The sequence below is a fragment of the Pleurodeles waltl genome, chromosome 9 (assembly GCF_031143425.1).
Source record: "Pleurodeles waltl isolate 20211129_DDA chromosome 9, aPleWal1.hap1.20221129, whole genome shotgun sequence".
NCBI classification, from domain to species: Eukaryota; Metazoa; Chordata; class Amphibia; order Caudata; family Salamandridae; genus Pleurodeles; species Pleurodeles waltl.
Window position 1 is genome coordinate 914617017 of NC_090448.1, and position 25285 is coordinate 914642301.

Genomic DNA, 25285 nt, shown 5'->3' on the forward strand with positions numbered 1-25285 from the left:
TATCATACTCTGCCAACAGACCCTGGAGCTGTGCTTTGGTAGGTCTGGAGCCCATTGTTATTTTTCTTATGTTACAGAGTGACCTTAGCTCTTTCATCTGGAGATGGAGGTAAGGTGTGGTGTCGAGTTCCACCACATTCATCTCTGTACTAGACATTATTCTTCTAAAAGTTGGAATGCTTTTAAGAATCTAAAACTAGTTCTAGAATCTAATTCAAACGTTTACAAACTTTTAAACTCTAAAAGAAATGCTAACAGGGACTAACACAAGGCCCTAGCAGGACTTTTAAGAATTTAGAAAACTTTTCAAATTGCAAAAATGAATTTCTAATGACAATTTTGGAATTTGTCGTGTGATCAGGTATTGGCTGAGTAGTCCAGCAAATGCAAAGTCTTGTACCCCACCGCTGATCCACCAATGTAGGAAGTTGGCTCTGTGTGTGCTATTTCAAAGTAAGGAATAGCATGCACAGAGTCCAAGGGTTCCCCTTAGAGGTAAAATAGTGGTAAAAAGAGATAATACTAATGCTCTATTTTGTGGTAGTGTGGTCGAGCAGTAGGCTTATCCAAGGAGTAGTGTTAAGCATTTGTTGTAAATACACATAGACAATAAATGAGGTACACACACTCAGAGACAAATCCAGCCAATAGGTTTTGTTATAGAAAAATATATTTTCTTAGTTTATTTTAAGAACCACAGGCTCAAATTTCACATGTAATAGCTTGTTTGGAAGGTATTGCAGGTAAGTACTCTAGGAACTTTGAATCATTACATTAGCATGAATACTTTTGTCATAAAACACAATAAGCTGTTTTAAAAGTGGACACAGTGCAATTTTCACAGTTCCTGGGGGAGGTAAGTTATTGTTAGTTTTCACAGGTAAGTAAGTCACTTACAGTTCTCAGTTTTTGGTCCAAGGTAGCCCACAGTTGGGGGTTCAGAGCAACCCCCAAAGTTATCACACCAGCAGCTCAGGGCCGGTCAGGTGCAAAGGTCAAAGAGGTGCCCAAAACACATAGGCTATAATGGAGAGAAGGGGGTGCCCCGGTTCCAGTCTGCCAGCAGGTAAGTACCCGCGTCTTCGGAGGGCAGACCAGGGGGGTTTTGTAGGGCACCGGGGGGGGGGGGACAAAGTAGCACAGAAAGTACACCCTCAGCAGCGCGGGGGCGGCCAGGTGCAGTGTGCAAACACGCGTCGGGTTTCCTTCAGGTTTCAATGGGAGACCAAGGGGTCTCTTCAGCGATGCAGGCAGGCAAGGGGAGGGCTCCTCGGGGTAGCCACCACCTGGGCAAGGGAGAGGGCCTCCTGGGGGTCACTCCTGCACAGAAGTTCCGTTTCTTTAGGGGCTGGGGGCTGCGGGTGCAGGGCCTTTTCCAGCAGTCGGGAAATGGAGTTCAGACAGTCGCGTCAGGGGGAGCCTGGGGATTCCCTCTGCAGGCGTCGCTGTGGGGGCTCAGGGGGGACAACTTTGGTTACTCACAGTCGTAGAGTCGCCGGAGGGTCCTCCCTGAGTTGGTTGTTCTCCACCAGTCGAGTCGGGGTCGCCGGGTGCAGTGTTGCAAGTCTCACGCTTCTTGCGGGGAATTGCAGGGGTCTTTAAATCTGCTCCTTGTAACAAAGTTGCAGTTCTTTTGGAGCAGTGCCGCTGTCCTCGGGAGTTTCTTGTCTTTTTCGAAGCAGGGCAGTCCTCAGAGGATTCAGAGGTCGCTGGTCCCTTGGAAAGCGTCGCTGGAGCAGGTTCTTTGGAAGGCAGGAGACAGGCCGGTAAGTCTGGGGCCAAGGCAGTTGTGTCTTCTGGTCTTCCTCTGCAGGGGTCTTTCAGCTAGGCAGTCCTTCTTCTTGTAGTTGCAGGAATCTAAATCTTTAGGTTCAGGGAACCCCTTAAATACTAAATTTAAGGGCGTGTTTAGGTCTGGGGGGTTAGTAGCCAATGGCTACTAGCCCTGAGGGTGGGTACACCCTCTTTGTGCCTCCTCCCAAGGGGAGGGGGTCACATCCCTAATCCTATTGGGGGAATCCTCCATCTGCAAGATGGAGGATTTCTAAAAGTTAGTCACCTCAGCTCAGGACACCTTAGGGGCTGTCCTGACTGGCCAGTGACTCCTCCTTGTTATTCTCATTATTTTCTCCGGCCTTGCCGCCAAAAGTGGGGGCCAGGGCCGGAGGGGGCGGGCAACTCCACTAGCTGGAGTGTCCTGCGGGGCTGTGACAAAGGGGTGAGCCTTTGAGGCTCACCGCCAGGTGTTACAGCTCCTGCCTGGGGGAGGTGTTAGCATCCCCACCCCAGTGCAGGCTTTGTTACTGGCCTCAGAGTGACAAAGGCACTCTCCCCATGGGGCCAGCAACATGTCTCTAGTGTGGCAGGCTGCTGGAACCAGTCAGCCTACACATATAGTCGGTTAAGTTTCAGGGGGCACCTCTAAGGTGCCCTCTGTGGTGTATTTTACAATAAAATGTACACTGGCATCATTGTGCATTTATTGTGCTGAGAAGTTTGATACCAAACTTCCCAGTTTTCAGTGTAGCCATTATCGTGCTGTGGAGTTCGTGTTTGACAGACTCCCAGACCATATACTCTTATGGCTACCCTGCACTTACAATGTCTAAGGTTTGGCTTAGACACTGTAGGGGCACGGTGCTCATGCACTGGTGCCCTCACCTATGGTATAGTGCACCCTGCCTTAGGGCTGTAAGGCCTGCTAGAGGGGTGTCTTATCTATACTGCATAGGCGGTGAGAGGCTGGCATGGCACCCTCAGGGGAGTGCCATGTCGACTTACTCATTTTGTTCTCACTAGCACACACAAGCTGGTGAGCAGTGTGCCTGTGCTGAGTGAGGGGTCTCCGGGGTGGCATAAGACATGCTGCAGCCCTTAGAGACCTTCCTTGGCATCAGGGCCCTTGGTACCAGAGGTACCAGTTACAAGGGACTTACCTGGATGCCAGGGTGTGCCAATTGTGGATACAAAAGTACAGGTTAGGGAAAGAACATTGGTGCTGGGGCCTGGTTAGCAGGCCTCAGCACACTTTCAGTTCAAAACATAGCATCAGCAAAGGCAAAAAGTCAAGGGGTAACCATGCCAAGGAGGCATTTCCTTACACTAAGGTTTTGCTTAGACACTGTAGGGGCATATGCACATATGCCCTCACCTGTGGTATAGTGCACCCTGCCTTAGGGCTGTAAGGCCTGCTAGAGGGGTGACTTACCTATGCCACAGGCAGTGTGAGGTGGGCATGGCACTCTGAGGGTAGTGCCATGTCAACTTAGTCATTTTCTCCCCACCAGCGCACACACGCTGTGAGGCAGTGTGCATGGGCTGAGTGAGGGGTCCCTAGGGTGGCATAAGTCAAGCTGCCGCCCTTAGAGAGCTTCCCTGGCATCAGGGCCCTTGGTACCAGTTACAAGGGACTTATCTGAGTGCCAGGGCTGTGCCAATTGTGGAGACAAAGTTACAATTTAGAGAAAGAACACTGGTGCTGGGGCCTGGTTAGCAGGGTCCCAGCACACTTTCAATCAAAACTTAGCATCAGAAAAGGCAAAAAGTTAGGGGGTAACCATGCCAAGGAGGCTTTTCCTTACAGAACTGCACTAGTTTTTGCTACTGTTACAAGGTATGTGGGTTGCTTTTTCCTACTTTGCCTTGTTGCACTACCTATTCGTGGGCAGTTGTATATCTGTCTCTGACTTGGCCTGACTTTTGCACAAGTAATCGTGCTTTCATTACGTTTATTGGCCCTTCCTGCACTGCCTTCAAAGCATGACCCATGCAGCTGGCACCAATGCTTTTGTATGCATCATAGAGGCCATCCGTTACCTGCCTCAACTGTCCATTGTAAGGAAATGCCTCCTTGGCATGGTTACCCCCTGACTTTTTGCCTTTGCTGATGCTATGTTTTGAATTGAAAGTGTGCTGAGGCCTGCTAACCAGGCCCCAGCACCAATGTTCTTTCCCTAACCTGTACTTTTGTATCCACAATTGGCACACCCTGGCATCCAGGTAAGTCCCTTGTAACTGGAACCTCTGGTACCAAGGGCCCTGATGCCAAGGAAGGTCTCTAAGGTCTCTAAGGGCTGCAGCATGTCTTATGCCACCCTGGAGACCCCTCACTCAGCACAGACACACTGCTTACCAGCTTGTGTGTGCTAGTGAGAACAAAATGAGTAAGTCGACATGGCACTCCCCTCAGGGTGCCATGCCAGCCTCTCACTGCCTATGCAGTATAGGTAAGACACCCCTCTAGCAGGCCTTACAGCCCTAAGGCAGGGTGCACTATATCATAGGTGAGGGCACCAGTGAATGAGCACCGTGCCCCTACAGTGTCTAAGCCAAACCTTAGACATTGTAAGTGCAGGGTAGCCATAAGAGTATATGGTCTGGGAGTCTGTCAAACACGAACTCCACAGCACGATAATGGCTACACTGAAAACTGGGAAGTTTGGTATCAAACTTCTCAGCACAATAAATGCACACTGATGCCAGTATACATTTTATTGTAAAATACACCACAGAGGGCACCTTAGAGGTGCCCCCTGAAATTGTATTCAACTATCTGTGTAGGCTGACTGGTTCCAGCAGCCTGCCACACTAGAGACATGTTGCTGGCCCCATGGGGAGAGTCCCTTTGTCACTCTGAGGCCAGTAACAAAGCCTGCACTGGGTGGAGATGCTAACACCTCCCCCAGGCAGGAGCTGTAACACCTGGCGGTGAGCCTCAAAGGCTCACCCCTTTGTCACAGCACAGCAGGGCACTCCAGCTTAGTGGAGTTGCCCGCCCCCTCCGGCCACGGCCCCCACTTTTGGCGGCAAGGCTGGAGGAAACAAAGAAAGCAACAAGGAGGAGTCACTGGCCAGTCAGGACAGCCCCTAAGGTGTCCTGAGCTGAAGTGACTCTATCTTTTCGAAATCCTCCATCTTGCAGATGGAGGATTCCCCCAATAGGATTAGGGATGTGACCCCCTCCCCTTGGGAGGAGGCAGAAAGAGGGTGTACTCACCCTCAGGGCTAGTAGCCATTGGCTACTAACCCCCAGACCTAAACACGCCCTTAAATTTAGTATTTAAGGGCTTCCCTGAACCTAGGAAAACAGATTCCTGAAACTACAAGAAGAAGAGGACTGCTGAGCTGAAAAACCCTTGCAGAGGAAGAACAGAAGACACCAACTGCTTTGGCCCCAGACTTACCGGCCTGTCTCCTGCCTTCCAAAGAAACCTGCTCCAGCGACGCTTTCCAAGGGACCAGCGACCTCTGAATCCTCTGAGGACTGCCCTGCTTCAAGAAAGACAAGAAACTCCCGAGGACAGCGGCACTGCTCCAAAAGAACTGCAACTTTGTTACAAGGAGCAGATTTAAAGACCCCTGCAACTCCCCGTAAGAAGCGTGAGACTTGCAACACTGCACCCGGCGACCCCGACTCAACTGGTGGAGAACCAACACCTCAGTGAGGACCCTCCGGCGACTCCAAGACTGTGAGTAACCAAAGTTGTCCCCCCTGAGCCCCCACAGCGACGCCTGCAGAGGGAATCCCGAGGCTCCCCCTGACCGCGACTGCCTGAACTCTATTTCCCGACGGCTGGAAAAGACCCTGCACCCGCAGCCCCCAGCACCTGAAGAAACGGAACTCCTGTGCAGGAGTGACCCCCAGGAGGCCCTCTCCCTTGCCCAGGTGGTGGCTACCCCGAGGAGCCCCCCCCCTTGCCTGCCTGCATCGCTGAAGAGACCCCTTGGTCTCCCATAGGAAACTATTGGAAACCCGACGCGTGTTTACACACTGCACCCGGCTGCCCCCGCGCTGCTGAGGGTGTACTTTTTGTGCTGACTCGTGTCCCCCCCCGGTGCCCTACAAAACCCCCCTGGTCTGCCCTCGGAAGACGCGGGTACTTACCTGCTGGCAGACTGGAACCGGGGCACTCCCTTCTCTCCATTGAAGCCTATGTGTTTTGGGCACCTCTTTGACCTTTGCACCTGACCGGCCCTGAGCTGCTGGTGTGATAACTTTGGGGTTGCTCTGAACCCCCAACGGTGGGCTACCTTGGACCCAAAACTGAAACCTGTAAGTGACTTACTTACCTGTTAAAACTAACAATACTTTACCTCCCCCATGAACTGTGAAAATTGCACTGTGTCCACTTTTAAAACAGCTAAATGTGTTTTATGTAAAAAGTATAAATGCTAATGTAATGATTCAAAGTTCCTAAAGTACTTAACTGCAATACCTTTCAAATGAGATATTACATGTAGAATTTGAACCTGTGGTTCTTAAAATAAACTAAGAAAATATATTTTTCTATAACAAAACCTATTGGCTGGATTTGTCTCCGAGTGTGTGTTCCTCATTTATTGCCTGTGTGTATGTACAACAAATGCTTAACACTACTCCTTTGATAAGCCTACTGCTCGACCACACTACCACAAAACAGAGCATTAGTATTATCTCTTTTTTGCCACTATCTTACCTCTAAGGGGAACCCTTGGACTCTGTGCATGCTATTCCTTACTTTGAAATAGCACATACAGAGCCAACTTCCTACATCTATACATAGCTGTCCCACTGTCTCCCTGGCGGTGCATTCTCTCCTCCTGTAACATCAGTGCTGGTGTCTCCATATCAAGGGCTACTGATGCTGGGAAGGTTGGTGGAGCGCCACTTTCAACGCCCTACAGTAATGTTAGCTTGCGAACATGGATGGGCGCTGATGCTACTGGAGAAGAGACACATTGGCTTTGTCAATCCTTGTTTTAATTGGCAGAGGTTTTTGGTCTAAAATTGCAGGTTTATCTGTTTTGTTTTTGTTCATGTATTACAATGCCTTTTAAAATATTTGCCATTTTATCATTTAACAATTTGAAATTGATTTTCATTTATATTATGGAAAATGCAGCCTTTGAAGACACTAAGTCGAAGTAAATTGTGTGTTGCTTTTTTGAAATATTTATCACAATATATTAATGTATCACATCTTATAAAATGTGAGTCTCAGGAATGTCAAAATATAATGGCCACTGATTTGATGTGCCTTTGTTTTCTTCTCTGATTAACAGGGAATGGCCAAATCCAGTGCTATTGAAACAGCCAGAAGAGTGCAATCTGAATTTGCCTGTATGGGATCCTAGAGTGAGTTTTTTATTTTTTATTTTTTATGTAGTTCTGTTGGAAACATTAATATGCATTATTTTGACTGCATGGGTGACTATTCAGTTTTTAAATAGCTGGATTGTTTAGTCTTTGAAATATTAGCTTAAAGTGTTTGTATTTACAACAAAAGAGCAAACTAGCATGTCTTCAGTTCCAGCTTTTTCCATTACTAGAGTTCAGATCTGATTGGAGAAAACCCTTTGGGAAATTCATTGCATGTTGCATTTGTTCTAATTGTATTGATTCTGTGTCCCACATTCTATGCGTTGTTGTGAATTAGATAATGTCCTCAAACTAATTGTCTTATTTATCATCCTTTTTATTTATTTATAGTTCACATGAAGTAACATCGCACGTTGTATGGTCACAAAAGAACACAAAAACACACTAATCCCATCATAAACTTAGTAACTTGAAAAATTCCCAGCTATTTTTACAAACAGTAATTATTCCAGGACAGCCAAAATACATTATAAAACTATTGTAAAACCCCACCTTTGCCCCCGTAAAGCAAATGGTATCCCTATATCCTCATCCAAGTAAAATTCCTTAAGTCCCCAAGTAGAGGTAAAATGGAACCATTTACTGAGAATGGTAAAACAATCCAGCAATATGAAGGTGAAAAGGGGAGGAAATGATCACACAAGTAGTAGTAGGAGTCTGTAGAAAAGGGAAATGACTGAAACCAGCCTATACAGTCATAAGTGCCACCTGATGCCCTCCATTTCCAGATCAGTCTTTTATGAAGTGCTCCCAGCGTTGCTTAAATTCCTGAAGTTTGTAAACCGTCCTTTAAATGTTGCCGACTTGTACATGTTTTCTAACCACATTTGAAAATTGGAATTTCACTGGTTTTCCAAAGGCTCAAGATACTGATTTTGGTGAAGCTTACTGCTGTATCCACCCATCTATTAACATGTGTTGTAAGAATAGGAAGATCAGAGATGTGTTGTACAGTTTAGCATGTGTTTAATGGAGACTTGGAGTACATGTTTCAAGTGAGTCAATATCTGAAGCCAGTAATTGCTGTGCGGTTCACCTTCCCACAATACATTTCCGATATCTGTCTGATAGTCACTCTTTGGCCTGGTTACCCCCACGTTTTACCCATGTATGTTTAGACTATTGTCACTTGGATCCTGCTAACCAGGATTGTGCTCTCTCCTCTAGATTTGGTTGCTTTGGTATTCTTCACACCCCAAAGTTGGCACTCCCTGCAAGTCCCTAATATATGGCACTTGGGTACCCAGAGCATTGGTTCACCAGGGGTCCTCCATGGGCTGCATCATGTGTTATGCCACCGATAAGAGCCCATGCAAACTGTCTGCAGATTTGCCATTGCAGCCTGTGTGGAAAGGTGCATTCACCCTGTAAGGAAATGCCTCCTTGGCATGGTTACCCCCTGACTTTTTGCCTTTGCTGATGCTATGTTTTGAATTGAAAGTGTGCTGAGGCCTGCTAACCAGGCCCCAGCACCAGTGTTCTTTCCCTAACCTGTACTTTTGATTCCACAATTGGCACACCCTGGCACCCAGATAAGTCCCTTGTAACTGGTACCCCTGGTACCAAGGGCCCTGATGCCAGGGAAGGTCTTTAAGGGCTGCAGCATGTATTATGCCACCCTAGAGACCCCTCACTCAGCACAGACACACTGCTTACCAGCTTGTGTGTGCTAGTGAGAACAAAATGAGTAAGTCGACATGGCACTCCCCTCAGGGTGCCATGCCAGCCTCTCACTGCCTATGCAGTATAGGTAAGACACCCCTCAAGCAGGCCTTACAGCCCTAAGGCAGGGTGCACTATACCATAGGTGAGGACACCTGTGCATGAGCACTGTGCCCCTACAGTGTCTAAGCAAAACCTTAGACATTGTAAGTGCAGGGTAGCCATAAGAGTATATGGTCTGGGAGTCTGTCAAACACGAACTCCACAGCACCATAATGGCTACACTGAAAACTGGGAAGTTTGGTATCAAACTTCTCAGCACAATAAATGCACACTGATACCAGTGTACATTTTATTGTAAAATACACCACAGAGGGCACCTTAGAGGTGCCCCCTGAAACCTAACCAACTATCTGTGTAGGCTGACTGGTTCCAGCAGCCTGCCACACTAGAGACATGTTGCTGGCCCCATGGGGAGAGTGCCTTTGTCACTCTGAGGCCAGTAACAAAGCCTGCACTGGGTGGAGATGCTAACACCTCCCCCAGGCAGGAGCTGTAACACCTGGCGGTGAGCCTCAAAGGCTCACCCCTTTGTCACAGCACCGCAGGACACTCCAGCTAGTGGAGTTGCCCGCCCCCTCCGGCCCCGGCCCCCACTTTTGGCGGCAAGGCCGGAGAAAATAATGAGAATAACAAGGAGGAGTCACTGGCCAGTCAGGACAGCCCCTAAGGTGTCCTGAGCTGAGGTGACTCTAACTTTTAGAAATCCTCCATCTTGCAGATGGAGGATTCCCCAAATAGGATTAGGGATGTAACCCCCTTCCCTTGGGAGGAGGCACAAAGAGGGTGTACCCACCCTCCGGGCTAGTAGCCATTGGCTACTAACCCCCCAGACCTAAACACGCCCTTACATTTAGTATTTAAGGGCTTTCCCTGAACCTAGAATTTAGATTCCTGCAACTAACAAGGACTGCTGAGCTGACAAACCCCTGCAGAGGAAGAACAGAAGACACCAACTGCCTTGGCCCCAGACTTACCGGCCTGTCTCCTGCCTTCCAAAGAAACCTGCTCCAGCGACGCTTTCCAAGGGACCAGCGACCTCTGAATCCTCTGAGGACTGCCCTGCTTCGAGAAAGACAAGGAACTCCCGAGGACAGCGGCACTGCTCCAAAAGAACTGCAACTTTGTTACAAGGAGCAGATTTAAAGACCCCTGCAACTCCCCGCAAGAAGCGTGAGACTTGCAACACTGCACCCGGCGACCCCGACTCGACTGGTGGAGAACAACCAACTCAGGGAGGACCCTCCGGCGACTCTACGACTGTGAGTAACCAAAGTTGTCCCCCCTGAGCCCCCACAGCGACGCCTGCAGAGGGAATCCCCAGGCTCCCCCTGACCGCGACTGTCTGAACTCCATTTCCCGACGGCTGGAAAAGACCCTGCACCGCAGCCCCCAGCCCCTAAAGAAACGGAACTTCTGTGCAGGAGTGACCCCCAGGAGGCCCTCTCCCTTGCCCAGGTGGTGGCTACCCCGAGGAGCCCCCCCACTTGCCTGCCTGCATCGCTGAAGAGACCCCTTGGTCTCCCATTGAAAACTGAAGGAAACCCGACGCGTGTTTTCACACTGCACCCGGCCGCCCCCGCGCTGCTGAGGGTGTACTTTCTGTGCTACTTTGTGTCCCCCCCCCCCGGTGCCCTACAAAACCCCCCTGGTCTGCCCTCCGAAGACGCGGGTACTTACCTGCTGGCAGACTGGAACCGGGGCACCCCCCTCTTTCCATTATAGCCTATGTGTTTTGGGCACCTCTTTGACCTTTGCACCTGACCGGCCCTGAGCTGCTGGTGTGATAACTTTGGGGTTGCTCTGAACCCCCAACGGTGGGCTACCTTGGACCAAAAACTGAAACCTGTAAGTGCCTTACTTACCTGTTGAAACTAACCATAACTTACCTCCCCCAGGAACTGTGAAAATTGCACTGTGTCCACTTTTAAAACCGCTTATTGTGTTTTATGTAAAAAGTCTACATGCTAAAGTAATGATTCAAAGTTCCTAGAGTACTTACCTGCAATACCTTTCAAAAGAGCTATTACATGTAAAATTTGAACCTGTGGTTCTTAAAATAAACTAAGAAAAGATATTTTTCTATAACAAAACCTATTGGCTGGATTTGTCTCTGAGTGTGTGTACCTCATTTATTGTCTATGTGTATGTACAACAAATGCTTAACACTACTCCTTGGATAAGTCTACTGCTCGACCACACTACCACAAAATAGAGCATTAGTATTATCTCTTTTTACCACTATTTTACCTCTAAGGGGAACCCTTGGACTCTGTGCATGCTATTCCTTACTTTGAAATAGCACATACAGAGCCAACTTCCTACACACCCTTTGTAAGGAAATGCCTCCTTGGCATGGTTACCCCCTGACCTTTTGCCTTTTGTTGATGCCAGTTATGATTGAAAGTGTACTGGGACCCTGCTAACCAGGCCCCAGCATCAGTGTTCTTTCCCTAAACTGTACCTTTGTTCCCACAGTTGGCACAGCCCTGGCACTCAGATAAGTCCCTTATAAATGGTGCCCCTGGGACCAGGTGCTTGATGCCAGGGAAGGTCTCTAAGGGCTGAGGCATGTCTTATGCCACCCTGGAGACCCCTCACTCAGCAAATGCACACTGCCTCACAGCTTGTGTGTGCTGGTGGGGAGAAAATGACTAAGTTGACATGGCACTCCCATCAGAGTGCTATGCCTACCTCACACTGCCTGTGGCATATGTAAGTCACCCCTCTAGCTGGCCTTACAGCCCTAAGGCAGGGTGCACTATACCACAGGTGAGGGCATATGTGCATGAACTCTATGCCCGTACAGTGTCTAAGCAAAACCTTAGACATTGTAAGTGCAGGGTAGCCATAAAGAGTATATGGTCTGTGAGTTTGTCAAACACAAACTCCACAGTTCCATAATGGCTACACTGAAATCTGGTACGTTTGGTATCAAACGTCTCAGCACAATAAATGCACACTGATGCCAGTGTGCACTTTATTGTGAAATACACCCAGAGGGCATCTTAGAGATGCCCCTGAATTCCAATCTGACTCCTAGTGCTAGGCTGACCAGTTTCTGCCAGCCTGCCACAACCAGAAGAGTTGCTGGCCACATGGGGAGAGTGCCTTTGTCACTCTGTGGCCAGGAAGAAATCCTGTACTGGGTGGGTGGTGCTTCTCACCTCCCCCTGCAGGATCTGTAACACCTGGCGGTGAGCCTCAAAGGCTCATGCCTTTTGTGACAACACCCCAGGGCATCCCAGCTAGTGGAGATGCTTGCCCCCCCCGGCCACTGCCCCCACTTTTAGCAGCAAGGCTGGAGGAGATAATGAGAGAAACAAGGAGGAGTCACCCACTAGTCAGTACTGCCATTAAGGTGCCCTGAGCCGAGGTGGCCCCTGCCTTCAGAAATCCTCCATCTTGAGATTGGAGGATTCCCCCGGTAGAATTAGGGATGTGCCCCCTCCCCTCAGGGAGGAGGCACAAAGAGTGTGTAGCCACCCTCCAGGACAGTAGCCATTGGCTACTGCCCTCCTGACACACAAACCAGGAAATCAGATTCCTGCAACCTGAAACAAGGACGACTGCTGACTTGGAAGCCCTGCAGAGACGAGGGAGACGACACTACTTTGGCCCCAGCCCTACCGGCCTGTCTCCAGACTCAACCTGCACAGCGACGCATCCGACCGGGACCAGCGACCTCTGAAGCCTCAGAGGACTGGCCTGAACCGAAGGACCAAGAAACTCCTGAGAACAGCAGCACTGTTCAAAAACTGCAACACCTTTGCAACTTTTTTGCAACTTTCAAAGAACTCACTCTTCCTGCCAGAAGCGTGAGACTTCACACTCTGCACCCGACACCCCCAGCTCGAGTTCCAGACAACTAACACCGCAGAGAGGACTTCCAGGCGACTACAACTACGTGAGTAACCTGAGAGCCCGCACCCCCACAGCGACGCATGCAGAGAGGATCCAGAGGCTCCCCCTGACAGCGACTGCCTGGAACAAAGAACCCGATGCCTGAACCAAGCCCTACACGCGCAGCCCCCAGGTTCAAAAGGAACCGAACTCCAGTACAGGAGTGACCATCAGGCGACCCCCTGCCTAGCCCAGTTGGTGGCTGGCCTGAGAAGCCCCCCTGTGCCCTGCCTGCACTGCTAGAGTGACCCCCAGGTCCCTCCATTGATTTCTATTGAAAACCCGACGCCTGCTAAGCACACTGCACCCAGCTGCCCCTGTGCCACTGAGGGTGTGTTTTGTGTGCCTACTTGTGTTCCCCCAGTGCTCTACAAAACCTCCTTGGTCTGCCCTCCGAAGACGCAGGTATTTACCTGTTGGCAGACTGGAACCAGCGCACCCCTGTTCCACCATAGGCGCCTGTGTGTTTTGGGCCCTCCTTTGACCTCTGCACCTGACAGGCCCTGTGTTGCTGGTGCAATGACTTTGGGGTTGCCTTGAACCCCCAGCTGTGGGCTGCCTATGCCCAGGAAACTGAACTTGTAAGGGCTTTATTTATCTGAGAAACTAACCAATACGTATCTCCCCCAGGAACTGTTGATTTTTGCACTGTGTCCTCTTTTAAAATAGTGTATTGCCATTTCAACAGATTCTGTGTATGTTACTGCTCTAATTGAAAGTTCCTTACTTACCTGTGTGGAGTACTTTGCATTTTATGTATTTACTTCAAATCTTGATTCTTGTGGTTCTAAAATAAATTAAGAAACCATATTTTTCTATAAAAAAAAAAAAAACGATTGGCCTGGAGTAAAGTCTTTGAGTGTGTGTTGCTCATTTATTGCCTGTGTGTGTACAACAAATGCTTAACACTACCCTCTGATAAGCCTACTGCTCGACCACATTACCACAAAATAGAGCATTAGTATTATCTAATTTTGCCACTGTCAACCTCTAAGTGGAATCCTTGGACTCTGTGCACACTGCCTCTTACTTTGAAATAGTATGTAAAGAACCAACTTCCTACACCCTTTTCCTGCTAGTCACTGCACCAGTCACTTTAATTCACCCCTATGGTAGGCCCTCCTAACCCAGAGGGTATGGTGCAGGTGCCTGTGTGTGAGGTCACTCCTGCAGGAGCAGAGGTGCCCCTACGAACTCCAGTTCCAATTCTTTGGACTTCATAAGTGCGGGGAAGCCATTTTACCCATGTACAGGCCACTACCGGTGGTCCAGCTATATAATTTTTAACTCAGAACCTAGGCATGTTTGGTGTCACAACCATACCCCAATACTAATGCCAGTATTGGTGGTATGATTCCATGCACTCTAGGGGCTCCTTAGAGGACCCCCCCGTATTACTTTTGCCAGCCTTCCAGGCTTGTGGCAGCCCATGCTGCTGCAGCCTCTCAGACAGGTTTCTGCCATCCTGCTGCTTGACCACCTCAAGCACGGGAAGGCAGAACAAATGATTTCCTGTGGAAGAGGGAGGCAGCACCGTCTCCCTTGGAAATAAGTGTTACAAGGCTTGGGGGATTGGGGGTGGGGGCGTTGGTGGGGATGGCGATAGGCTCCCGGCACCACTGGCTTGCTTTGACGGGCACATTTGACTCCCTCCTTGCATAATCTGGTTTGCAGAAGTCTAGTGTAAGGAAATGCCTCCTTGGCATGGTTACCCCTGACTTTTTGCCTTTGCTGATGCTATGTTTTGACTTGAAAGTGTGCTGTGGCCTGCTAACCAGGCCCCAGCACCAGTGTTCTTTCCCTAACCTGTACTTTTGTTTTCACAATTGGCACACCCTGGCATCCAGGTAAGTCCCTTGTAACTGGTACCCCCTGGTACCAAGGGCCCTGATGCCAGGGAAGGTCTCTAAGGGTTGTCTTATGCCACCCTAGGGACCCCTCACTCAGCACAGACACACTGCTTGCCAGCTTGTGTGTGCTGGTGAGGACAAAACGAGTAAGTTGACATGGCACTCTCCTCAGGGTGCCATGCCAACCTCACACTGCCTATGCAGTTTAGATAAGACACCCCTCTAGCAGGCCTTACAGCCCTAAGGCAGGGTGCACTATACCATAGGTGAGGTCACCAGTGCATGAGCACTGTCCCCCTACAGTGTCTAAGCCAACCCTTAGACATTGTAAGTGCAGGGTAGCCATAAGAGTATATGGTCTGGGAGTCTGTCAAACACGAACTCCACAGCACCATAATGGCTACACTGAAAACTGGGAAGTTTGGTGTAGGAAGTTGGCTCTGTATGTGCTATTTCAAAGTAAGGAATAGCATGCACAGAGTCCAAGGGTTCCCCTTAGAGGTAAAATAGTGGTAAAAAGAGATAATACTAATGCTCTATTTTGTGGTAGTGTGGTCGAGCAGTAGGCTTATCCAAGGAGTACTGTTAAGCATTTGTTGTACATACACATAGACAATAAATGAGGTACACACACTCAGAGACAAATCCAGCCAATAGGTTTTGTATAGAAAAATATATTTTCTTAGTTTATTTTAAGAACCATAGGTTCAAATTTAACATGTAATATCTTGTTTGAAAGGTATTGCAGGTAAGTACATTAGGAACTTTGAATCATTTCAATTGCATGTATACTTTTCAAGTTATTCACAAATAGCTATTTTAAAAGTGGACACTTAGTGCAATTTTCACAGTTCCTGGGGGAGGTAAGTTTTTGTTAGTTTAACCAGGTAAGTAAGACACTTACAGGGTTCAGTTCTTGGTCCAAGGTAGCCCACCGTTGGGGGTTCAGAGCAACCCCAAAGTTACCACACCAGCAGCTCAGGGCCGGTCAGGTGCAGAGTTCAAAGTGGTGCCCAAAACGCATAGGCTTCAATGGAGAGAAGGGGGTGCCCCGGTTCCAGTCTGCCAGCAGGTAAGTACCCGCGTCTTCGGAGGGCAGACCAGGGGGGTTTTGTAGGGCACCGGGGGGGACACAAGTCCACACAGAAATTTCACCCTCAGCGGCGCGGGGGCGGCCGGGTGCAGTGTTAGAACAAGCGTCGGGTTCGCAATGGAAGTCAATGAGAGATCAAGGGATCTCTTCAGCGCTGCAGGCAGGCAAGGGGGGGCTTCCTCGGGGAAACCTCCACTTGGGCAAGGGAGAGGGACTCCTGGGGGTCACTTCTGCAGTGAAAGTCCGGTCCTTCAGGTCCTGGGGGCTGCGGGTGCAGGGTCTTTTCCAGGCGTCGGGACTTAGGTTTCAGAGAGTCGCGGTCAGGGGAAGCCTCGGGATTCCCTCTGCAGGCGGCGCTGTGGGGGCTCAGGGGGGACAGGTTTTGGTACTCACAGTCGTAGAGTAGTCCGGGGGTCCTCCCTGAGGTGTTGGTTCTCCACCAGCCGAGTCGGGGTCGCCGGGTGCAGTGTTGCAAGTCTCACGCTTCTTGCGGGGAGATTGCAGGGGTCTTTAAAGCTGCTCCTTTGGATAAAGTTGCAGTCTTTTTGGAGCAGGTCCGCTGTCCTCGGGAGTTTCTTGTTGTCGTCGAAGCAGGGCAGTCCTCGGAGGATTCAGAGGTCGCTGGTCCCTTTGGAAGGCGTCGTTGGAGCGGAGTTCTTCGGAAGGCAGGAGACAGGCCGGTGAGTTTCTGGAGCCAAGGCAGTTGTCGTCTTCTGGTCTTCCTCTGCAGGGGTTTTTCAGCTAGGCAGTCCTTCTTCTTGTAGTTGCAGGAATCTAATTTTCTAGGGTTCAGGGTAGCCCTTAAATACTAAATTTAAGGGCGTGTTTAGGTCTGGGGGGTTAGTAGCCAATGGCTACTAGCCCTGAGGGTGGGTACACCCTCTTTGTGCCTCCTCCCAAGGGGAGGGGGTCACAATCCTAACCCTATTGGGGGAATCCTCCATCTGCAAGATGGAGGATTTCTAAAAGTTAGTCACCTCAGCTCAGGACACCTTAGGGGCTGTCCTGACTGGCCAGTGACTCCTCCTTGTTATTCTCATTATTTTCTCCGGCCTTGCCGCCAAAAGTGGGGGCTGGGGCCGGAGGGGGCGGGCAACTCCACTAGCTGGAGTGTCCTGCGGTGCTGTGACAAAGGGGTGAGCCTTTGAGGCTCACCGCCAGGTGTTACAGCTCCTGCCTGGGGGAGGTGTTAGCATCTCCACCCAGTGCAGGCTTTGTTACTGGCCTCAGAGTGACAAAGGCACTCTCCCCATGGGGCCAGCAACATGTCTCTAGTGTGGCAGGCTGCTGGAACTAGTCAGCCTACACAGACAGTCGGTTAAGTTTCAGGGGGCACCTCTAAGGTGCCCTCTGGGGTGTATTTTGCAATAAAATGTAGTTCTCAGTGTAGCCATTATGGTGCTGTGGAGTTCGTGCAAAACAGACTCCCAGACCATATACTCCTATGGCTACCCTGCACTTACAATGTCTAAGGTTTTGCTTAGACACTGTAGGGGCACAGTGCTCATGCACTGGTACCCTCACCTATGGTATAGTGCACCCTGCCTTAGGGCTGTAAGGCCTGCTAGAGGGGTGGCTGACCTATACTTGCATAGGCAGTGAGAGGCTGGCATGGCACCCTGAGGGGAGTGCCATGTCGACTCACTCGTTTTGTTCTCACTAGCACACACAAGCTGGCAAGCAGTGTGTCTGTGCTGAGTGAGAGGTCTCCAGGGTGGCATAAGACATGCTGCAGCCCTTAGAGACCTTCCTTGGCATCAGGGCCCTTGGTACTAGAAGTACCAGTTACAAGGGACTTATCTGAATGCCAGGGTCTGCCAATTGTGGATACAAAAGTACAGGTTAGGGAAAGAACACTGGTGCTGGAGCCTGGTTAGCAGGCCTCAGCACACTTTCAATTGTAAACATAGCATCAGCAAAGGCAAAAAGTCAGGGGGCAACCATGCCAAGGAGGCATTTCCTTACACAACCCCCCCCCCCCCCCCCCCCCCCCCAAACGAAAGAGGATGAGACTAACCTTTCCCAAGAGAGTCTTCATTTTCTAAGTGGAAGAACCTGGAAAGGCCATCTGCATTGGCATGGGCAGTCCCAGGTCTGTGTTCCACTATAAAGTCCATTCCCTGTAGGGAGATGGACCACCTCAACAGTTTTGGATTTTCACCTTTCATTTGCATCAGCCATTTGAGAGGTCTGTGGTCAGTTTGAACTAGGAAGTGAGTCCCAAAGAGGTATGGTCTCAGCTTCTTCAGGGACCAAACCACAGCAAAGGCCTCCCTCTCAATGGCACTCCAACGCTGCTCCCTGGGGAGTAACCTCCTGCTAATGAAAGCAACAGGCTGGTCAAGGCCATCCTCATTTGTTTGGGACAAAACTGCCCCTATCCCATGTTCAGAGGCATCTGTCTGCACAATGAACTGCTTAGAATAATCTGGAGCTTTTAGAACTGGTGCTGAGCACATTGCTTGTTTCAGGGTGTCAAAGGCCTGTTGGCATTCTACAGTCCAGTTCACTTTCTTGGGCATTTTCTTGGAGGTGAGTTCAGTGAGGGCTGTCACAATGGATCCATATCCCTTCACAAACCTCCTGTAATACCCAGTCAAGCCAAGGAATGCCCTGACTTGAGTCTGGGTTTTTGGAGCTACCCAGTCAAGAATAGTCTGGATCTTGGGTTGGAGTGGCTGAACTTGGCCTCCACCTACAAGGTGGCCCAAGTAAACCACAGTTCCCTGCCCTATCTGGCATTTGGATGCCCTGATAGAGAGGCCTGCAGATTGCAGAGCCTTCAAAACCTTCTTCAGGTGGACCAGGTGATCCTGCCAGGTGGAGCTAAAGACAGCAATATCATCAAGATAAGCTGTGCTAAAGGACTCCAAACCAGCAAGGACTTGATTCACCAACCTTTGGAAGGTGGCAGGGGCATTCTTTAAACCAAAGGGCATAACAGTAAACTGATAATGCCCATCAGGTGTGGAGAATGCTGTTTTCTCTTTTGCTCCAGGTGCTATTTTTATTTGCCAGTACCCTGCTGTCAAGTCAAAGGTACTTAAGAATTTGGCAGCACCTAATTTGTCTATGAGCTCATCAGCTCTAGGAATTGGATGGGCGTCTGTCTTGGTGACAGAGTTGAGCCCCCTGTAGTCCACACAAAACCTCATCTCTTTCTTTCCATCTTTGGTGTGAGGTTTGGGGACTAAGACCACTGGGCTAGCCCAGGGGCTGTCAGAGCGCTCAATTACTCCCAATTCCAGCATCTTGTGGACTTCCACCTTGATGCTTTCCTTAACATGGTCAGACTGTCTAAAAATTTTGTTTTTGACAGGCATGCTGTCTCCTGTGTCCACCTCATGGGTACACAGGTGTGTCTGACCAGGGGTTAGGGAGAAGAGTTCAGGAAACTGTTGTAGGACTCTCCTACAATCAGCTTGCTGTTGGCCAGAGAGGGTGTATGAGTAGATCACTCCATCTACTGAGCCATCTTTTGGGTCTGATGACAGAAGATCAGGGAGAGGTTCACTCTCTGCCTCCTGATCCTCATCTGTTACCATCAACAGACTTACATCAGCCCTGTCGTGGAAGAGTTTAAGGCGGTTCACATGGATCACCCTCTTGGGGCTCCTGCTTGTGCCCAGGTCCACCAGGTAGGTGACCTGACTCTTCCTTTCTAGTACTGGGTAAGAGCCACTCCATTTGTCCTGAAGTGCCCTGGGAGCCACAGGCTCCAGAACCCAGACTTTCTGCCCTGGTTGGAACTCAACCATTGCAGCCTTTTGGTCATACCAAAACTTCTGGAGCTGTTGGCTGGCCTCAAGGTTTTTGCTTGCCTTTTCCATGTACTCTGCCATTCTAGAGCGAAGGCCAAGTACATAGTCCACTATGTCCTGTTTAGGCTCATGAAGAGGTCTCTCCCAGCCTTCTTTAACAAGAGCAAGTGGTCCCCTTACAGGGTGACCAAACAGAAGTTCAAAGGGTGAGAATCCTACTCCCTTCTGTGGCACCTCTCTGTAAGCAAAAAGCAGACATGGCAAGAGGACATCCCATCTCCTTTTGAGTTTTTCTGGGAGCCCCATGATCATGCCTTTTAATGTCTTGTTGAATCTCTCAACTAAGCCATTAGTTTGTGGATGGTATGGTGTAGTGAATTTGTAAGTCACTCCACACTCATTCCACATGTGTTTTAGGTATGCTGACATGAAGTTGGTACCTCTGTCAGACACCACCTCCTTAGGGAAACCCACTCTGGTAAAGATACCAATGAGGGCCTTGGCTACTGCAGGGGCAGTAGTCGACCTAAGGGGAATAGCTTCAGGATACCTAGTAGCATGATCCACTACTACTAGGATGTACATATTTCCTGAGGCTGTGGGAGGTTCTAGTGGACCAACTATGTCCACACCCACTCTTTCAAAGGGGACCCCCACCACTGGAAGTGGAATGAGGGGGGCCTTTGGGTGCCCACCTGTCTTACCACTGGATTGACAGGTGGGGCAGGAGAGGCAAAACTCCTTAACCTTCTGGGACATATTGGGCCAGTAGAAGTGGTTGACTAACCTCTCCCACGTCTTGGTTTGTCCCAAATGCCCAGCAAGGGGAATATCATGGGCTAAGGTCAGAATAAACTCTCTGAACGACTGAGGCACTACCACTCTCCTAGTGGCACCAGGTTTGGGGTCTCTGGCCTCAGTGTACAGGAGTCCATCTTCCCAATAGACCCTATGTGTTCCATTTTTCTTGCCCTTGGACTCTTCAGCAGCTTGCTGCCTAAGGCCTTAGAGAGAGGGACAGGTTTCTTGTCCCTTACACAGCTCCTCCCTTGAGGGTCCCCCTGGGCCTAAGAGCTCAACCTGATAAGGTTCAAGCTCCAAAGGCTCAGTTCCCTCAGAGGGCAGAACTTCTTCCTGAGAAGAGAGGTTCTCTTTTTCTGACTGTGTTGCAGTTGGTTTCCCAACTGACTTTCCTTTTCTCTTGGTAGGCTGGGCCTTTCTTCCAGACTCCAGCTCTACTTTTTCACCCTGTGCCTTGCATTGTGCTCTTGTTTTTACACACACCAGTTCAGGGATACCCAGCATGGCTGCATGGGTTTTTAGTTCTACCTCAGCCCATGCTGAGGACTCCAGGTCATTTCCAAGCAGACAGTCTACTGGGATGTTTGAGGAGACCACCACCTGTTTCAGGCCATTGACCCCTCCCCATTCTAAAGTTACCATTGCCATGGGATGTGCTTTAGTCTGATTGTCAGCGTTGGTGACTGTATAGGTTTTTCCAGTCAGGTATTGGCCAGGGGAAACCAGTTTCTCTGTCACCATGGTGACACTGGCACCTGTATCCCTCAGGCCCTCTACACTTGTCCCATTAATAAAGAGCTGCTGCCTGTATTTTTGCATGTTAGGCGGCCAGGCAGCTAGTGTGGCTAAATCCACCCCACCCTCAGAGACTAGAGTAGCTTCAGTGTGGACCCTGATTTGCTCTGGGCACACTGTTGATTCCACTTGGAGACTATCCATTCCAGTGTTACCTGGATTGGAGTTTGGAGTGGAACCTTTCTTGGGACAGGCCTTGTCTCCAGTTTGGTGTCCAGGCTGATTACAGCTACGACACCAGGCCTTTTTGGGATCAAAGTTTTTACCCTTGTACATAGGATTGTTTTGTGAAGAGGCTCTGGGCCCACCCTCCTGTGCAGGTTTTTGGGGGCCTGTAGAAGACTCTTTACTATTTTTATTTTTGGCTGTCTCACCACCTTTCCCCTGGGGAGGTTTTGTGACCCCTTTCTTTTGGTCACCCCCTGTGGAAGTTTTGGACACCCTCGTCTTGACCCAATGGTCCGCCTTCTTTCCCAATTCTTGGGGAGAAATTGGTCCTAGGTCTACCAGATGCTGATGCAGTTTATCATTGAAACAATTACTTAACAGGTGTTCTTTCACAAATAAATTGTACAGCCCATCATAATTACTTACACCACTGCCTTGAATCCAACCATCTAGTGTTTTTACTGAGTAGTCTACAAAGTCAACCCAGGTCTTGCTCGAGGATTTTTGAGCCCCCCTGAATCTAATCCTATACTCCTCAGTGGAGAATCCAAAGCCCTCAATCAGGGTACCCTTCATGAGGTCATAAGATTCTGCATCTTTTCCAGAGAGTGTGAGGAGTCTATCCCTACACTTTCCTGTGAACATTTCCCAAAGGAGAGCACCCCAGTGAGATCTGTTCACTTTTCTGGTTACACAAGCCCTCTCAAAAGCTGTGAACCATTTGGTGATGTCATCACCATCTTCATATTTAGTTACAATCCCTTTAGGGATTTTCAACATGTCAGGAGAATCTCTGACCCTATTTATGTTGCTGCCACCATTGATGGGTCCTAGGCCCATCTCTTGTCTTTCCCTTTCTATGGCTAGGATCTGTCTTTCCAAAGCCAATCTTTTGGCCATCCTGGCTAACTGGATGTCCTCTTCACTGGAGTTATCCTCAGTGATTTCTGAGTTGTTGGTCCCTCCTGTGAGGGAACCTGCATCTCTGACTATTATTTGTGGAGTCAGGGCTTGAGAAGCCCTGTTCTCCCTAAGTAGGACTGGAGGGGGGGAATTTCCCTCCAAGTCACTATCTTCATCCTCTGTGTTGCCATCCTCAGAGGGGTTGGCTTTTTCAAATCTGCCAAAAGCTCCTGGAGCTGTACTTTGGTAGGTTTGGAGCCCATTGTTATTTTCTTTAGTTTACAGAGTGACCTTAGCTCTCTCATCTGTAGATGGAGGTAAGGTGTGGTGTCGAGTTCCACCACATTCACATCTGTGCTAGACATTATGCTTCTAAAAGTTGGAATACTTTTTAAGAAACTAAACTGGTTCTAGAATCTAATTCAAACTTTTAACACACTTTTAAACTCTAAAAGAAATGCTAACAGGGACTAACACAAGGCCCTAGCAGGACTTTTAAGAATTTAGAAAACTTTTCAAATTGCAAAAATCAATTTCTAATGACAATTTTGGAATTTGTCGTGTGATCAGGTATTGGCTGAGTAGTCCAGCAAATGCAAAGTCTTGTACCCCACCGCTGATCCACCAATGTAGGAAGTTGGCTCTGTATGTGCTATTTCAAAGTAAGGAATAGCATGCACAGAGTCCAAGGGTTCCCCTTAGAGGTAAGATAGTGGCAAAAAGAGATAATACTAATGCTCTATTTTGTGGTAGTGTGGTCGAGCAGTAGGCTTATCCAAGGAGTAGTGTTAAGCATTTGTTGTACATACACATAGACAATAAATGAGGTACACACACTCAGAGACAAATCCAGCCAATAGGTTTTGTATAGAAAAATATATTTTCTTAGTTTATTTTAAGAACCACAGGTTCAAATTTAACATGTAATATCTTGTTTGAAAGGTATTGCAGGTAAGTACATTAGGAACTTTGAATCATTTCAATTGCATGTATACTTTTCAAGTTATTCACAAATAGCTATTTTAAAAGTGGACACTGTAAGGAAATGCCTCCTTGGCATGGTTGCCCCCTGACTTTTTGCCTTTGCTGATGCTATGTTTACAATTGAAAGTGTGCTGAGGCCTGCTAACCAGGCCCCAGCACCAGTGTTCTTTCCCTAACCTGTACTTTTGTATCCACAATTGGCAGACCCTGGCATCCAGATAAGTCCCTTGTAACTGGTACTTCTAGTACCAAGGGCCCTGATGCCAAGGAAGGTCTCTAAGGGCTGCAGCATGTCTTATGCCACCCTGGAGACCTCTCACTCAGCACAGACACACTGCTTGCCAGCTTGTGTGTGCTAGTGAGGACCAAACGAGTAAGTCGACATGGCACTCCCCTCAGGGTGCCATGCCAGCCTCTCACTGCCTATGCAGTATAGGTAAGACACCCCTCTAGCAGGCCTTACAGCCCTAAGGCAGGGTGCACTATACCATAGGTGAGGGTACCAGTGCATGAGCATGGTACCCCTACAGTGTCTAAACAAAACCTTAGACATTGTAAGTGCAGGGTAGCCATAAGAGTATATGGTCTGGGAGTTTGTCAAACACGAACTCCACAGCACCATAATGGCTACACTGAAAACTGGGAAGTTTGGTATCAAACTTCTCAGCACAATAAATGCACACTGATGCCAGTGTACATTTTATTGCAAAATACACCCCAGAGGGCACCTTAGAGGTGCCCCCCTGAAACTTAACCGACTATCTGTGTAGGTTGACTAGTTCCAGCAGCCTGCCACACTAGAGACATGTTGCTGGCCCCATGGGGAGAGTGCCTTTGTCACTCTGAGGCCAGTAACAAAGCCTGCACTGGGTGGAGATGCTAACACCTCCCCCAGGCAGGAGCTGTAACACCTAGCGGTGAGCCTCAAAGGCTCACCCCTTTGTCACAGCACCGCAGGACACTCCAGCTAGTGGAGTTGCCCGCCCCCTCCGGCCCGGCCCCCACTTTTGGCGGCAAGGCCGGAGAAAATAATGAGAATAACAAGGAGGAGTCACTGGCCAGTCAGGACAGCCCCTAAGGTGTCCTGAGCTGAGGTGACTCTAAATTTTAGAAATCCTCCATCTTGCAGATGGAGGATTCCCCCAATAGGGTTAGGATTGTGACCCCCTCCCCTTGGGAGGAGACACAAAGAGGGTGTACCCACCCTCAGGGCTAGTAGCCATTGGCTACTAACCCCCCAGACCTAAACACGCCCTTAAATTTAGTATTTAAGGGCTACCCTGAACCCTAGAAAATTAGATTCCTGCGACAACAAGAAGGACTGCCCAGCTGAAAACCCCTGCAGAGGAAGACCAGAAGACAACAACTGCCTTGGCTCCAGAAACTCACCGGCCTGTCTCCTGCCTTCCAAAGAACTCTGCTCCAGCGACGCCTTCCAAAGGGACCAGCGACCTCTGAATCCTCTGAGGACTGCCCTGCTTCGACGACGACCAGAAACTCCCGAGGACAGCGGACCTGCTCCAAAAAGACTGCAACTTTGTTTCAAGGAGCAGCTTTAAAGACCCCTGCAACTCCCCGCAAGAAGCGTGAGACTTGCAACACTGCACCCGGCGACCCCGACTCGGCTGGTGGAGAACCAACACCTCAGGGAGGACCCCCGGACTACTCTCCGACTGTGAGTACCAAAACCTGTCCCCCTGATCCCCCACAGCGCCGCCTGCAGAGGGAATCCCGAGGCTTCCCCTGACCGCGACTCTCTGAAACCTAAGTCCCGACGCCTGGAAAAGACCCTGCACCCGCAGCCCCCAGGACCTGAAGGACCGGACTTTCACTGGAGAAGTGACCCCCAGGAGTCCCTCTCCCTTGCCCAAGTGGAGGTTTCCCTGAGGAAGCCCCCCCTTGCCTGCCTGCAGCGCTGAAGAGATCCGTTGATCTCTCATAGACTAACATTGCAAACCCGACGCTTGTTTCTGCACTGCACCCGGCCGCCCCCACGCTGCTGAGGGTGAAATTTCTGTGTGGGCTTGTGTCCCCCCCCGGTGCCCTACAAAACCCCCCTGGTCTGCCCTCCTCAGTACAGACCTCCCCCTTGATTGTCTCCTTGGAAATGACTACCCAGAGGTTAGTCAGAGCCGAAGAGAGGAACTGGTCCAGTGCCAGACCTCTC

The 25285-nt window shown here is 49.5% G+C and overlaps 1 protein-coding gene across 1 annotated transcript in view; it reads left to right on the top strand.

Annotated features, from left to right (window-relative positions):
* Nucleotides 1–25285, top strand: part of PAPOLA (poly(A) polymerase alpha) — an 858334-nt gene that overhangs the window by 195821 nt on the left and 637228 nt on the right. Inside the window, exon 10 of the mRNA XM_069208274.1 lies at nucleotides 7042–7114. Within this exon, the coding sequence (XP_069064375.1) occupies nucleotides 7042–7114 (73 nt within the window). The remainder of the gene's footprint in view (nucleotides 1–7041; nucleotides 7115–25285) is intronic.